At 43.8% G+C, this 15,762-nt stretch overlaps 1 protein-coding gene across 1 annotated transcript in view; it reads right to left on the reverse strand.

Annotated features, from left to right (window-relative positions):
• Positions 1 to 15,762, reverse strand: part of ANO7 (anoctamin 7) — a 29,276-nt gene that overhangs the window by 7,334 nt on the left and 6,180 nt on the right. The window contains exons 3-15 of the mRNA XM_066621499.1: positions 14,979 to 15,139; positions 13,494 to 13,601; positions 11,906 to 12,045; positions 10,750 to 10,807; positions 9,849 to 9,959; positions 8,518 to 8,683; positions 5,796 to 5,886; positions 4,476 to 4,572; positions 3,370 to 3,513; positions 3,151 to 3,288; positions 1,637 to 1,735; positions 1,444 to 1,546; positions 429 to 540 (exon numbers count right to left, since the gene is read on the reverse strand). Of these exons, the coding sequence (XP_066477596.1) occupies positions 429 to 540; positions 1,444 to 1,546; positions 1,637 to 1,735; positions 3,151 to 3,288; positions 3,370 to 3,513; positions 4,476 to 4,572; positions 5,796 to 5,886; positions 8,518 to 8,683; positions 9,849 to 9,959; positions 10,750 to 10,807; positions 11,906 to 12,045; positions 13,494 to 13,601; positions 14,979 to 15,139 (1,528 nt within the window). The remainder of the gene's footprint in view (positions 1 to 428; positions 541 to 1,443; positions 1,547 to 1,636; positions 1,736 to 3,150; positions 3,289 to 3,369; positions 3,514 to 4,475; positions 4,573 to 5,795; positions 5,887 to 8,517; positions 8,684 to 9,848; positions 9,960 to 10,749; positions 10,808 to 11,905; positions 12,046 to 13,493; positions 13,602 to 14,978; positions 15,140 to 15,762) is intronic.

A 15,762-nucleotide genomic window follows, 5' to 3' on the forward strand; every position in this document is an offset into this window, starting at 1 on the left:
GCAAAGCAACTGCTAAAGTACCTCCTCATCCACCATCTTTAGCTAAGTTGCTTCCTAGGTGACCTGATCCTAGACAATGGGGAAGCCCTGCTATACCAGCAGACAAGCTGGCTAACAACATAGGTTCATATTACTGCTCAAGGACAATGGACACAGCATAGCTCAGCCAAATACTGCTGCCTGAAGGGATGGGGCTCTGATACCTGTTCAGTAAGGAAGCTGCTTCTGCTGAACAGAAGGGGAGGGGGAGAAGGAGCCCATGTTTCTTCAGGCAGTAGTGTGTGGCTGGGGGAAATACCAGACAAATGCAGGAATGTGGTTGGGGCACATTCTGGCAGTGCTGATAGACCTTTCCAGCACACCTGTCCCATTCAGGAAAGCTACTTGCACTTTGGGTTAAGAAAGAGGCCCATCTCCAATTAACTCACCTGCCCTTGAAGAAGGCAATGTAGATGGGAGAAGAATAGAAATTGACAAACTCAAAGACAAACACTTTAAAGGTGAAAGCATCTTCATACATGGTCTGAGTGCGATGCATTTCTGAGGCAGAGAAACAAAATAATTGCCATGAGGATGGTGGACATCTTTCAAGCCTCCCCCCACTTCTGAACAGAGGTTTTCCAATCCTCACACTTTTGTTCCCCGTGTCCAGGGAAGAAGATTTAGGCTAGACATGACAAAGAAATTCCTAACTGTAAGAGGTGCCTGGCACTGGTGCAGTTGTGGGCTCACCCTCACTTGAGGTTTTCAAACAGCCTGAGTGGCCACCTGTCAGGGATACTGTAGTCACAGGCACTGAGCAGGGGAGCTGGACCACATGGCCTCCAAGGCACCTTCCAACTCTAGCATTTTATGATTCTATGTCTCTGTGCTAAAGAATTCTAATGCAGATCCTGGGCAAAAGCACTTTCAAATTGAACACCATTCAAATTGAATGAATACATACATTCCTCCCTCCCTCTGCCCTCTCCCACCACCTGTGCCAGCCTATCTGGGCTGGCACAAACTCACCCTGTCTTGGTGCCACTCCAGCTCCACTGGTCCAGCGCACATCTGTGTGCTGGTCCAGTCTGCTCCCAAGTAGCCACGAGCACGCTTTACGGCATGTTCACCACACTTGGGAGCCAGCACGAGAGACTTGTCCCAGCTCAGGGCAGTGCTAGAATTGTGCTGTAACATTATTTGCACAAAAGCCCTGAAGGGACTCTGATGTTGCTTACTAGATGATACTGGATTCTGAGTTGTTTGCAATAATCTTTTTAAACTGATAAACCAACTCTATTCTTATTTGCTTTGCAAGCTTTAAAAAAAAAGTTTTGAAGCTTTTTGCAGATGCCAAAGAAAAACAAACACAATCTGTACAGTATATGTTTTCTATCCAGGTCTCATTAAGCTGGGTCTTGAGACTTAGAAACTGCACCTTCTAACATAGATCCCACTTACCCCATCTGGTGAGAAAATGTGCCAGTGATGTGTAAATTTTTGAGAGGATGAGGATGAAGATGAGGTTCACCACTGAGCCTGTAATGCTGGCAATACGAGAAGCCTAAAGGAGGCCACAGGAGAAAACATGAAATGCAAATACAATCAACAAAACAAAACGCCAAAGTGGAAGGGAGCCACACAGGTGCCTTACCGAAGCCACAACAAGGAAGTTCCCAGACCGGGAGACAACTATGGCAACGATAACCCGATAAAGGATGATGGATATCAAGAACATCACCACCACAGCAATCTGTAGAAAATAGCCAAAAGTGAGTAATAATAATAGTCTCATGATTTTGTTTTCTGTGAACCGGTCTACTGTAGTACTCCACTCTGAATGGCTGCTACAGTCTCAGGATTCAGAAGGGGTCCTTATCCCAGTCTTGACACTCAAGACCCTGGGGATTGCGCCTGGTTTCTTCTGCATGCAAAGCACATACTCTGCACTAGTAATTCATTTTCCACTAACAGATCCGTTGGTGTTGCTGTAAGCATGGTTGCAATTAAATCTTCCATGCAAGAGTTTCAACAGAGAATTATATTACAAAGTCACACATGGAGGCAAACACACTTTAGATAACAGATCTGAAAACATTCCAGAAAAACATCCTATCGCTCCTCCGCCCTGGTTGAAAGATCCCATATCCACCCAGCAATATTTTGAGTTGCTAGCTAATCCAATCTTGGGGGGGGGGGGGGTGGGATGTTTCTTGACACCAAATGTGTCACCATTCTAAAGCAATCCCCATTCACTCAGCTTCACTAAGAGACACATTTCTTGAACCATGAAGACAAGTTAGCCCCACATAAAATCTCATCTCCAGCTCTAGCGGGCCCCAAAATCCAAAGCAAGGGGCTTCACCATTTTATTCTTAAGTGAAATAAAGTTAACAGTCCTTGGAGTTTACTATGGAAGCCATACCTTTGCTTGCAGGGTGGTCCTTTCCTGATCAGAACAAAAACTAGAAGCAGTGATGGTAGCCAAGGAAGACAGTATATCTTGTATTCTCTGTATCCCATAGTGCTCCCCTATGCCTTCAAGTGAAAATCAGCCAAGCTGGGAGTCAATGGTGCCTACTCCACACTGCTCTTCAGCTGCTACTTTTGACAGCATCAGTTCATAAGGATGAGCAGGAAGAATAGCTAAACCTTTAAGTTTTCAATTTCCAGGGCAGGCAACTTCTGTGAACTTTCAGAGAATAGTTTTCCTCATTTCAGCCACTATTTCACCCTTGCTAATTGGGTAAGAGGCATTTTTTCAAGTGGGTGCTCCTCTTTTATTTAGCAAGGGGAGAGTAACTGGCCCTGCTCACCCCAGCAGTGTCTTTTCTAGTGGCTGTTTGCCTTTGTTTTGCATCTTTTAGATTGTGAGCCCTTTTGAGACAGCCATTAGGGAGCCATTAGTTATTTGATTTTTCTCTGTAAACCATTTTGTGAACTTTTGTTGAAAAGCAGTATATAAATACTGTTAATAATAATAATAATAAATTCTTGAAAGATTACAAATTCAACTCCCAATGTTCTTCCTTTTGAACTTAAGGAAGATGAATGAGCAAGGGAAACAGTGAGCAATGCACATACAAAAAGAAGCCTTTATGCCCCAAGATCACTCAGTCCTCACTCCCCCTCCCCCCACACCTCACACCATAACAGCCGCTCTCTCACCATCATGATGATGGCCATCGACCCAGCTACAATTCTATTGAAACGATTTTTCTTGGGAAAATATGGCTCCTCCTCTCCAGTGATTGGATTTTTAGTTGTCATGGGCGCCATGGCAGCGAACTGGGGTCGTGGACGTTCCTATAACGGACATAACCTGAAATGTAACATCGGTCAATGTTAGGTTTTAGCTGCAGTAGTAGAGGTTGCCATAGGCCATACCTCAATATCTTCAAAGTCTGAACAGTCCCAGCGGTAAGTCAGGGTGGCATTCATTCGCTTCCAGTACTCAAGAAATGTGACCGCCCACAGAGACATGAAGATGCTGAAGAAGACAGTCCCACCGTGGTCAAAGAGACGACCAGCCTGAAAAAAACAGACAGGAGTTACAGCTGAGCATATGCTAAGACATGTTAAGACAGGGCAAGGAACGTCACATTAGGACCAAAGTATCCAACTGCAGACGCCTTCATCCTTAAAATGAAGATCTTCCTCAGTCCCAGATTCAATATAAAGCACTAAAGGAGCATGTATATGGGGGCCAACTAGTCCGTCCTCCCAAGTGTCACTTTTGCACTTAAAATCACACATAATAACTGTATGCATTGTTTGTGGCAAATCTCTAATTAAAGACTGGGCAGCCCAATCCCGAGCTGCCCAGAGCGCCCAGGCTCGGCGGCACCGAAAAGGGCTGCCGCCGAATCCTGCGCCTCCCATGCTTCCGCGGGAGGCTCCTCGGGAGAAGGGGACATTTGTCCCCTTCCCCTGAGTAAGGTAAGCAGCCCCGCAATGGGGCTACTCACTTTACCGCTGACTTTTTCATCAGCGGTAGAGTAAAGGGTGCGCAGCCCTGCACGAGTGTTTATATTTTTAATTGTGTTTTTAAAAAACTTGTACACCACTCTAAGAGTTTGGCTGAGGAATGGCTAATAAACATTACAAAGACACATATGAACATCCAGTTTCTTCATATGTGGCCTCTAGCAGCACATGATTAGCATTTAGATTGATTTTCTCCACACCACCACCACAAACACATACACATGCATGCACAGGTAGTATGGAAGCAATTGTTTGAACTCACATGGAACTACTTAAACGTGCATACGGTGGTCTCAGTGAAGAGATGAAGAAGAAAATTAATAGGTCACAGAGGAATCTCACCATGTGGCCATCTCACGTGGAAATATTTTTGTGTGGCACTTCATGCTGTGCACACATTGGAAGTATAATGTAGTACTACGGTGGCTTAAAGAGTTCATCAATTTCTTACCTTTAAAAAAAATGTAACTTAGTCAGAGGTGCTTCTTCAGAGCTATGAACTGTACCTGAACCATGGAACAGATGCTAGAGATGTTCCAGTAGGGACAGACTTTGCAAAGCGGGCACATCTGGTATCTACCACCACTGTGGCAGATCTCCTGTCTATAATCCAGATAGAGAGAAGAAATAAATGTGGGGGAAAGAAAACAACCCATCAGTTTAGCAGGTTAGAGGCTTCTAGTCTCTTCTGAACTCCTGCTTTTTGCTCTCTCTGTGCTCAAGGTAACATCCCCTTTCATCCTTGCAAAACTGCACTACTGAATTTGGAACACAGGGACCTGCTTTATGCTGAATCATCTCCTTCTTAGGAGTGTGTCATGATTCCCCCCTATAGTCACGCCCCTCTAAGACTATACAACAGAAAAAAGTCAACTTAAAATGTCTTCACAAGAGTTTTCTCTTCTCCTGCTACTTATCTCTTTGATAGAGCTCATCATGCTTCATTTAAAGATCTAGCTCATTTCACCCCAAACTCTTAGAATGGATTGTAATGGTTTAAAACAAATATACAAACAAAAATGGGATTTAAAAATATTTCAGATAAATATTTCAAGTATATTAGTCTCTCTTTGTTTACTCAGATGTGAATCCCACTTTGTTGTTGTTGTTGTTATTATTATTGTTATTATTAATAACAGTATTTATATACTGAACTTTGTTCAGTAAGATTCTAAGGAACATTTACATAGATGATAGCCTGATGACCCAATCCTAAGGTCATGTAATGCCGGTGGAACATGTGTTTTGTTGGCATAACACACTTCCCAGCTGTCACAAATGTGACACTGCCAGAGCCCACAGCCTGGCCATTGCTGGAAGTGGCAAGTGATTGGGTGCATGAGACAACAGACTGAGGACACCTGCTGGTGCAGGTAAGACCACACAGGGGGTTGGAGAGAGGTGGGGAGGAGTGGAACAGGGCTGGGGTGAGCAGGATGGGGAGGAGGCTGGATTGTGTCTCGGAAGTGGGTGGATTTGGCAGCGGCAGCTCCCACTGAATCCTAACCCCCTTTCCAGGCCTAATCTGCCTTCACTGGTCAATGCAGATTTGCACCAGCAATAATCTCTGGAGAAGGTCCAAGTTGACACATGAAGATAGCAGAGGCTTATCCCAGGGGAAGGGAACAAATTTCCATTAAACTTTATGAATCTAAACAGGACTTTGATCTCAAGCATTTAATATTGGTTGATGGGAAATGCTGAAAAGCTTCCTCTGCTCCAGAACCAAGTATATAATATGTGAAAGACAGGCACAACAAAGGCATACAGGTTTATTGTAGGACTGCTGAACAGAGAAGAAAAGGGAGGAAAATGTTGATACTTACGTGGGAATGTCATTAAAAACCATAAAGATGCCTATTATGAAGACCAGAGTTCCAACTACAGCTGCTGGTAGGAGCCACGCTGTGTAGAAGCCTAAAGGAAGAAATGTACATGGCATATTTAGACTGCATATCAAGACTGGAACAGAGTAGACTGGAGCAACATAACGGACAAGATTCCCATAACACTTACATTTTCTTACTTGCCTGTGGTGGGTTGAATTAAGTCAAAGCCTTGCTCCATTGCTCTTGGACCCTTGGCTACCTGCTATCATCTAGGTTTTTGTGGAGGAATTCTCCACATCACTGAGAGGGAGGCTTCTAAGGATGGTCTTCTCTCTGCCTGGCTTTGTCCTTAGAATCATAGGGTTGGAAGGGACGTAGGTCATCTAGTCCAACCCCTGCCTGTAGCAGGAAATTCTCCTACAGCATTTCCAACACGTGCTTGTCAAACCTCTCCTTGAAGATCTCCAGTGAGGGAGAGTACACCACCTCCCTTGGCATCTGTTTCACTGCCAAGCCATAATCAGGAATTTTTTCCTGATAGCCAATCAGAATCTCTTCTTTTGCAGTTTGTACCGTTTGAATCTAGTTCTACTTTCAGAGGCAGTTGAGAACAAATTTGTCCCTTCTTCCATATGACTGCCCTTCAGGTATTTGAAGAAAGCTATCATATCCCCTCTGAACCTTCTTTTCTCCAGGCTGAACATACCAAGTTCCCTTAACCTTTCCTCGTAGGGTTTGTTCTCCAGCCCTCTGATCATCTTTGACACCCTCCTCTGAACCTGCTCCACTTTGGTCGTATCTTTCTTAAAGTGAGGTGCCCAGAAGTGGACACAATACTCTAGGAGAGGTCTAACCAGTGCAGAGTAAAGCAGAACCATGACTTCTCGCGACCTGGAAGCTAGGGAATGCAGGCAAAAACTGCATTCACCTTCTTTGTAGCTTCATCACACTGCTGACTCTGCCTTATGATGATAGATTTTTGGCCTGGCATAGCAGTACATCATGGGAAAGGAGGGAGGCACTGGCATCAGGCTCCGACCTCCCCAATCATACCATCGCAGGTAAAGTTGTCTTTTAAAGAGCTTAACAACTAAAGATCCTGAACATACAATGCTCACACAACACAGCAGTCATAATTAGAGTCACAAGTGTTTTACTGCACATGAGTATCACTGTCAATCACTTGATCTCTTTCCTACCCCTGAAATCTTTCTGAGCCACATTCAAAAGTCTAGAACAGATAAATCCATCTACAGTGGCACCCCCCAAAGTAGCATACGAGGCATAGGCTCGGAATGAATTAAACTTTACTGATAAATAACAGACCTGCAGCAGGGGGAAGAAAAAACCTATCTGAACTCACCAGCGGCTGACCAACTACCTCCCCCATCACTCCCCAATCAAGTGTGACACTCCCCAATCAAATGTCACATCCTGGCTCAAGGTGTCAATCAAGGACTTTGCTAGCCTATTCCAGCCAACCCCGAAGGCAGCCGGCCAGTCAAGGCAGCCGGCCAGCACAGACCCACACCAGAAAACCTTGTGTAAGCCTTTGCTCGAAGTAGACAAGGGGCTCACCAGCCAGCCTCACCAATCCAGACAAGTGTTGTCAGAGCAGTCCCAGCTTACCCCTTCGCCTTGCTAACCTCAGCATGTACGCCAGCCCCCACTCTTGGCTACCCAGCCAGTATGCCACCTGCCTAATCCAAAACAAACTTGAAAAAAATCCCAGTTTGACCACACCCAAATGCCAGTCTGAGGTAGGCAAAAAAACCACTAACCAACAGCCAATCACGTTAACAGCAAGAAATTCCTACCTAGCCCCTTAAAAAGCAACCTGCTAGTCTCAGACTGAACATAGGGCAGGTGGATGGGGGCTTGCCAAATTGGAGCAGATAAGCCGGGCAGCCTGACAGCCCCAGCAATAGCTGCATTACAACCCAGCTCCTACAGGCAGCCAATTATCTACCCACATTTTCCCACCTCTGCCTCGCTCACAGACGGGGAAGGGGAGTGCAAATGATGGCGGGGATGCAAGTGCCCCACTGCAGTTATACTGGCATTCCCCAAAGAAGCATGTGAGACATAGGCTTGGAATGAATTAAACTCTATATTGATAAACAACAGACCTGCAGCAGGAGGGGGGGGAACTATCTGAACTCCCCAGCATGCTGGCATCTAATTGCCTGGGGGAAATGGCACTGGCCATCTCCCTCCCCTGACCCCAACTGGGTGTCACATTCTAGCTCAAAATATCACTTCATCGAAGACTGATTAGGGGACTGCCTGTAAGAGAAGGTGTATGGTGCGGCTATTGCTGGAACTGTCAGGCTGCCCACTCTGAGTTAGCCTATCACAGCCAAATCTGCATTACACATTTATGTTTCTTTCATACTACTCTGTCATGTTCCCTCCAAATAATTCTGGGAATTGTGGTCTGGGAAGGTTCTGAAATTTGTCCCATTAGTTACCCTAAATCTACCCTCCTAACACAGAACTAGAATTCCCAGGGTTCCTTGGGGAATACAATGGTGTTAACCAAATTAAAGTCTATAATGCTGATATACACTTCTCCTTTTTTTTGGCCCACTTTTAGAATATGTTAACATTTATTACATAACTGCACCACTCAGTAGCAAGAGAGAACCAATGTGGTCACAGAATTTAATCTGGCAATAGATCAATGCAGAGGAATTAACGCCAGGGGTCTTATACTCACCAAGCCAGGCAAAGTAGAGAGCAATCTTCTCCCCAAAGTACCTGCGAATGTGACCGAGGGGCTGGTACTTCTTCCATTTACTCCACTGGGCCCAGTAGTGGAAAAGAATCTGTCTTTGATTCAGCTTAGTGGAGGGTATCTCCACCACTGGTATCTTATAGGAACCCTTTCAGCAGTAAATGCAATATTATTCTCATGAAGCAGAGATTTGTTTAAACATTTGCATGCATTTTACATTCACATATACAAAGACCCTGTTTATACATACTGTATGTATTTATATAAATAAAAGGATTATTAATTAAATACCTCTTCAATTCATAAAAGCAGTAATAGTTTTTCAATCCTTGGATAAAATCTATCCATTTTTTTTACAGAACTGTACAAGCAGAGTCTAAACTTTTAAATAGGCACATGTTGTTGGTCTTCTGCGCTATAAAGCAGAGATCTAGAAGAATTCTGCTCGCACAAGTCTGGCCAGAAGTGTCTATTGCACAGTCAAAACCGCACAGTCAAAATACCAAAATGGTAGCCTGGGGTTTTCGTATACCACATCAAATTTATTTACATAGATATAGGTGAAACAACTATTTAGCTCCCAAAGTGGAACTCCCAAACTGTTTACCTCCCAAATTGAAATTTTAAATGCTCACAAGCCTTGCAAAACCTTTATCCTTTTCCAAGGACATGGTGATAAAAATACTGTAAATACAAGCAGAATATGATATTTTAAGAAGAGTGTCCTAGGGAAAAGCAAGAAGTCCATTAAAATGAAGGCATAGCATGTCAGTCTTCAGTACTGACTAAATACAGGGATTGCTGCCTACATAAGCCCTGTACAGTCTATGAACTGTACAGCACCCAAGATTACAGGTAATTTGCAGAGCCAATGCAAGTAGAGGTGTGTGTCACTTAACAACGGGATCACTTCTGACACTGATGCGCAGGCTACTGGAGACTTTGTCTCTTCTCTGCATTAAGAGCCTCTTTGCTGTGTAAATGGACACTCTGCTGCAGGGTATGGGAGACCTGATTGCCTCATAAGAGTCTCTTTGTTGAGCTTTGACCACCATCATATACATGGTCTGTTGTTAAGTGGTTCAATGTTAAGTGGCGCATGCCTGTATATTATTATTACTACACCAGATACATTTATATCCTACCTTTCCATCTACAGTGGAACTCAAGGTTTCCAGATAGTCTTCTATCCAGGAAACTGATCAGATACAGGCCTACTAAGCTTCAGCAAGGTTTCCGCATCAGAGCAGGATGCAGACATTCCCAACTGCTTGTTTCAAAATGGGTTGGGAAGAATCTGTTTGTCAACTTACATCATGCAATGGAAACGCAGCTGTGAAGACATCCTCATTCAACAGCCTCTCTATTCCAACCTCTCCTTCCTTTGGGTTGCCATAAGATGTGGTGGCCAGGATTTCATATAGCTGAAAGAAAGCATAATGAGACTTGTGCTTGATTTCCACAGGTAGCACTCATCACTCTCCCTAGATTAGTCCAAAGCCTGAACATTTAAGGTAAGTCTGCAACAGCACTTCTCCTCTGTAATCTTTAAGATTTTGCTTCTGATGGAGTGGGTAACTGCAATTACACCCTTCTTTTGTGGTTAGCCATCTGCCTGTTTTTAAATTCAGAGCTGAATTAAAATGTCTTCACTTTTTTTTTTAATTAATGCCAAAATTCACATAGAAAGCTACTTGCCCTTCTATGGATTCTGCACAACTAAAAAAGGTAGGGAAGGAACTCTTGAGATTCTTGGACTTGCAAAAAATACAAGGCTTGTACAAGGACAGGGGAAGAAAGAGTGGCAGCATGATGTATAGACAGAAAGTGTTGAATCAGTAGACATATGCACTAGCAGACTGCAAAAATGAAGGAAGAACATGCCTGATAAACTGAATAGGAGGAGGACCAGGATGAAGGACAATGCTAAATGTTTGTCCTAACAATTAAGAATGTTGCAATACATTTTGTATTGCATCATCTCCACCCCTTCCTCCTAGACCTTTCTGGGCAGAGTTGGTGCATGATTTTCTATTTACTCTGGTCAAACAGGCCAGCAAACAGAAAATGGTGTTGACTTCACCCCTTACCACTCTGGCCTTGGACCCTATATCTGCCTGCACCAGTGCAGAAGCAACAGGCAAAGTTATTTTGGGCTCCCATCAAATACTGCTTCAGGGTTTGCGTTCCCATCAGGCTGGGCTTGGAACTTACTATTCTGTGTCGCTGGGTGCTGCTGAAGAAGGTGTCATGGTTATCACTCCCAAAAAACCTGAGGGGGGAAAAAAACTATGACTGAGACCATATTGGACATGAAACCCTACCTCTCCACTGGCCATTGCCAGGTGCTCTTCCACCATATATTGGCTGATGTTACCTGGCAGCACCAGGGAGAGCTGTGACCTCTGCACACTAGTCTTGAAGAAAGTAGTACTACAAAGTTTTAATTTTATTTTGTTCTTCACATTTTTATACCGCCCTTCCTCCAAAGAGCTCAAGGTGGGGTGCACAGCTGCTCCCTTCCTTCTTGTCCTCACAACAACCCTGTGAGGTAGGTGAGGCTGAGAGAAAGTGACTGGCCCAAGGTCACCCAGGAAGCTTCCCAAACCACTACACCACCCTGGCTCTCCCCACAGAGAATTTGGTGATTCTTCAAGGATTATAGGTCCCGCTAGTGTTTTGGAGGGGAATATCGGAACTTAATGACTGGTCCTCCCCTGTGATATTTAGTGTTACAGACTGAAATAGCATATTGAGCTGCATGTTAGCTACTGGAGTTGACATTTGAATCCAGAAGTCATACGCAAGAGTTAATTTAGTAAATTAATTTAGTCTGTCAAATGACAGCTATTACTATAACAACATAATTCTAGATTCATGAGTACACCACCACACCTGGTGCCAGAAGTGAAATAAAAAGCATGAAGCAAACAGACAAGATGTAGATACTTTTACACTGAAATATGTGAAAACTCCTTGCACTTTTGCATCATGCTGCCACAGTATATAGTGATTTATTATCACTATAATAGGAAATTTTATCCTGCCTTTTGACTTGAAGCCCTCATGGCAGCTGACAAGAAAACCATCCAAGACAGGGTAAAATATTAAAATACCAGCACCAGTTAAAATCCCCATAAAATGTCAGATTGAATAAAAACAGCTAAAAGTAGATGACAATGGAAAATAGTCTTGTAGCTCCTAAAAGGCAAATAACGCTATTAGCTTCAATTAGCTACAACCTCAGATGCATAAAAATGGGATATTTAGATATGTTCAAAGGATCTGTGAGATTGTTAGATAAAACTCATTTGGGAAGAGAGTAGATATGAGAAGATAAGGGAGAAGAATTGTAAGTCCAACATCTTACCGTTGTAACTTGTTTGCCTTAAAATGACAAGTGTAGTAATCCAAAGGTAGGTCAGGAACCTCATCGTAAAGCAGATTAAGAATGCCCAGTTTCATCAGAATTCTTTGGGACCAGTTAGTGTCATCCTGATTGGGCACAGCCTGGAAACAAAGTAAGAGAGAAGCATAGTAGGTCTATACATGATCATCAGCAGTCAGTCACCAAGGCTGCATTCAATCAAAGTAGCCAAGATAAATAGCGTTCATACAACCAGGTAGAAGAGGATGAAACTTTTGTGAGTCTGCAAAAGCTAAGAAATACATGTTCAGTCACTGAAGAATAAAAAAAAAGAGGGGGCCATTTCTGGTGTACCCCATTAAATTTAAGTGGTATTTATCTAGTACAGGGCTCTCTGGACTCCCCCGCAGGCCAGATCCAGTGCCCTTGCTAATCCCTCACCTGCGTGAACAGAGCTTTCCATTCCAGGGGAAGGCTTCCATTGTTGCCACCAATCACCCCCCATGTTCACTATGCCCCCACAGATTCTTTATTCTGCTTCCCCAAGCAGGCTCTGCTTCAGGATTTCCTGGCAGACGTGGTGGGGTGGAGCAAACATGAGGGGCAATCAGGGTGTTAATGGAAGCCTCCCCAGTGGAACTGTAAGCCCCCTAGTTTGCTGATCTAGTAGATACAGCACCTGTTCTCTTCTTGTGTGTATCAAGAGCTGGTGTGCAGTTAAATTGTCTCCGTTTTTAAGAATGTGCAAAGGAGCTTAGCATTGATGGGTGCTGCGATTACCAAAAACAGAGAGCTTCTATCTTTGCAGGAAAAACAATGGTGGATCAAACAGATCCATTTTTTTTGCACACAAAGATTCCAAAAAATGCAACAACCAGAAGGGAAGTAGATGTGCACTTTCTTCCAGCCACTGAAGAATGTTCCTGGCAGCAGAGAGAGAGACATGCAGATGTTAGCACTGGGTCCACTGGATGTTGGATCCAAAGAATGAGTAACCATTCGTGCTTGAATTGTCACCTCTTCCTTATCTGAAGGAGTGTGAAGAAAATAAAGAGATGGAAAAGAGAGACAAGAGAGAGAAAGGGCAAGATTGCCTTCATGCCTACTGTAACATGTTTGTGGGTCCCAACTGGTTTGTAACTAATACAGAGCAGGTCTCCCAACTGAGCAAAGCTGAAATATAATGAGATGCAAACTCATTTGCACTGCCAGGTACTACCAAGTGAAACAGAACATGAACCCTGGTCTACACAAAGAGGAAATGAAGTGGAATACACCACTTTGGACTACAGTGGGAGAACTACAAAAATTGAATATTCCAATTTATGGGGAAAAAACAAAAACTTCTGCATAAAAAAAAAACTAGAAGTGTCTTTGACTCACCTTCCTGCAACATGCTAGTTTTCTATGATAAGTAACTCAGTCTAATGAAACAGTGTTTAACTATGCAATTTTCCCCACTACCACCTGAATCTGAAGTGGTACAGTCCAGGAACAGTTTTATCTCCTCTTCTGCTGTGTTTATAGATCAGGTCCCAACACAAGCTCAACTTGAAAGAAGACTTGAGTTTGGCTTAAAGAATATCCTCACCTGCAGGGGAACCCTCAACCTGAGATCTTCAGCATAATAACAGAGCACACTCCAGGGGGCATTCAGAAGTATATAGTATACCAGCTTCCTTGCATTCTCGGTTGTGTGCTGGAAAGAAAAGACATGAGACAAGAAAAGCATAGAGATTAATTAGCCATGTGGAAACTCCCTTGCAGAAGATTTAGTAACTCTCAGAAGCAAAGTAACCTTTTTCAAAAGCACTCCGCAATCTCACGCGATTGGGAACAGATGTGTCCTCATGGTCACACAGGGTCTGGTAATAGCTTATTATTGTTAAGAATATTTATATTCTGCTTTTCATCAAAAACTTCACAAAGTAGTTTACAGGAAAAAAAATTTAATAACTAAGGGCGCAATCCTAACCCCTTACGTAGGTGCTTTCCAGCACTGGCATAGCAGTGCCAATGTGACATGTGCTGCAGTCTTCAGTTGGGTGTCACTTACAGAGTCCTCCTCAAAGTAAGGGAATGTTTGTTCCCTTACCTTAGAGCTGCATTGCTCTTATGTCAGTGCTGGAAAGGGGTTAGGACTGCGCCCTAAACGGCTCTACATGAAGTTTATGCTGCTAGCCCTTAATGCCCTAAAACAGTGGTTCTCAAACTTTTAGCACTGGGACCCACTTTTTAGAATGAGAATCTGTCAGAACCCATTGGAAGTGATGTCATGACTGAAAGTGACATCATCAAGCAGGAAAATTTGTAACAATCCTAGACTGCAATCTTACCCACACTTACCCAGGAGTAAGTCCCATTTACTATCATTGTTAAAAGAATAGACATAGTAGCTTGTTACAAGTACAAGTCTGTAACACTTCTCCAAATGCAGTCACATACCATGGTAGCATCAAGTCTAATATATTAAAAATAAAATATTGAAATGAATGGGGACCCATCTGAAACTGGCTCAGGACCCACCAAGTGGGTCCCGACCCACAGCTTGAGAAACACTGCCTTAAATTATCTTAGCAACACTGTGCTAAAATTAGTCTCAACTCTTTCTCTGCTTCCTACTCATTCTGATTCCACAAAGATGTAGGTAGGCCCAAATTACATCACCAGGAGGACACATGGGCACCAGCAATGCCCTGAAAAAGTCAGTGGGCATGTCATCATATTTGCATTTGCCCCATCCCACTCTGCTTCATTGGTTGCCACTTGCACAGTAAGAAAACACGAATGTGATAGTGTCACATACAGTTTATTCAACTACAGCTCAGGGGGAGATGCATCACGGTATTTATTAAGCTAAGTAAGCAGCATGCTGTCTCTTCCAGGCTCTCTCCGGAGGAGGGGGCCGGGGCTACAGCTGCTTTGCATGCACCTTTGCTTTGGAGCCTCCTGGCCACAGCATGCCCCTCCTCCTTGCTCTGGGCGGGTGTCCCTCAGGCTTCACCTTAGTTATGGCCCTGAGACCAAGGCTAGGCTGCAATGAAAAGCAAAAGGTTGCAGTAAAGAGTTTGATTACCAGTTCCATTCTGAGCCCTGCCATCTGGAGTTTATGCAGAAACCTCTCTCGCCACACCCTGTGCAATTCAATTGCCCGCTTTCGCCTGCGTTTCTCTTTCTTGCCCTCAGCGTTTTGTCCTTCTGTATTCTGGAGATCTGATTCCCATACAAGGATAAAATCTGAGACCAAAACACACATAGGGTGCAAATATTAAATCTCAGAAGTAAGCATAGGAGGAAGGTGATGAGTCAAAGAAGCCTGTTACAAGGAGCAGCATGGGATAGCCAAAGGAGGAGTCCTAATAAGGAAGAAAGCTGCAAGAAGTGACAAAAACAACAAGGTATATCTACACTTTCTATCCAACTGGAATAATCAAACAGTCAGGAAAAGTAATTCACTGTACAGGAAAAAAATGTAAAAACACCAAGGGAGCCAGAGCCACTACATCACAGTTCCCAATGACGGACAGAAAATCAAACTACAAACATTTCAGGGCTGCTCCAGTGGACTGAAAATTTATGAGAAGCATTTGGTATGCAGCCTCAGGCATCAGGACATCTTGGGCTGGCCCTGTGTTAGTGGGAGGCGGTGTATAGGGTGGCAGAATTGGATGGCTTCAGATAGCAGATCGGCCTGGTCAGGATACAATGGTAAGGATTTGTTAGGAGACAGTAGCATAGCAATGGGGGGTAGGAGGGGCAGTCCATCATGGGTACCAGGCTTAACAGGGTGCTAAGACATGCCCCTACCTCCTCGCTGCAGTTAGAGCCTGACAAAGCCACTACAGATGCTGCTTCTGCAT

This window comes from Tiliqua scincoides, chromosome 3 (assembly GCF_035046505.1).
Source record: "Tiliqua scincoides isolate rTilSci1 chromosome 3, rTilSci1.hap2, whole genome shotgun sequence".
Taxonomy (NCBI): Eukaryota; Metazoa; Chordata; class Lepidosauria; order Squamata; family Scincidae; genus Tiliqua; species Tiliqua scincoides.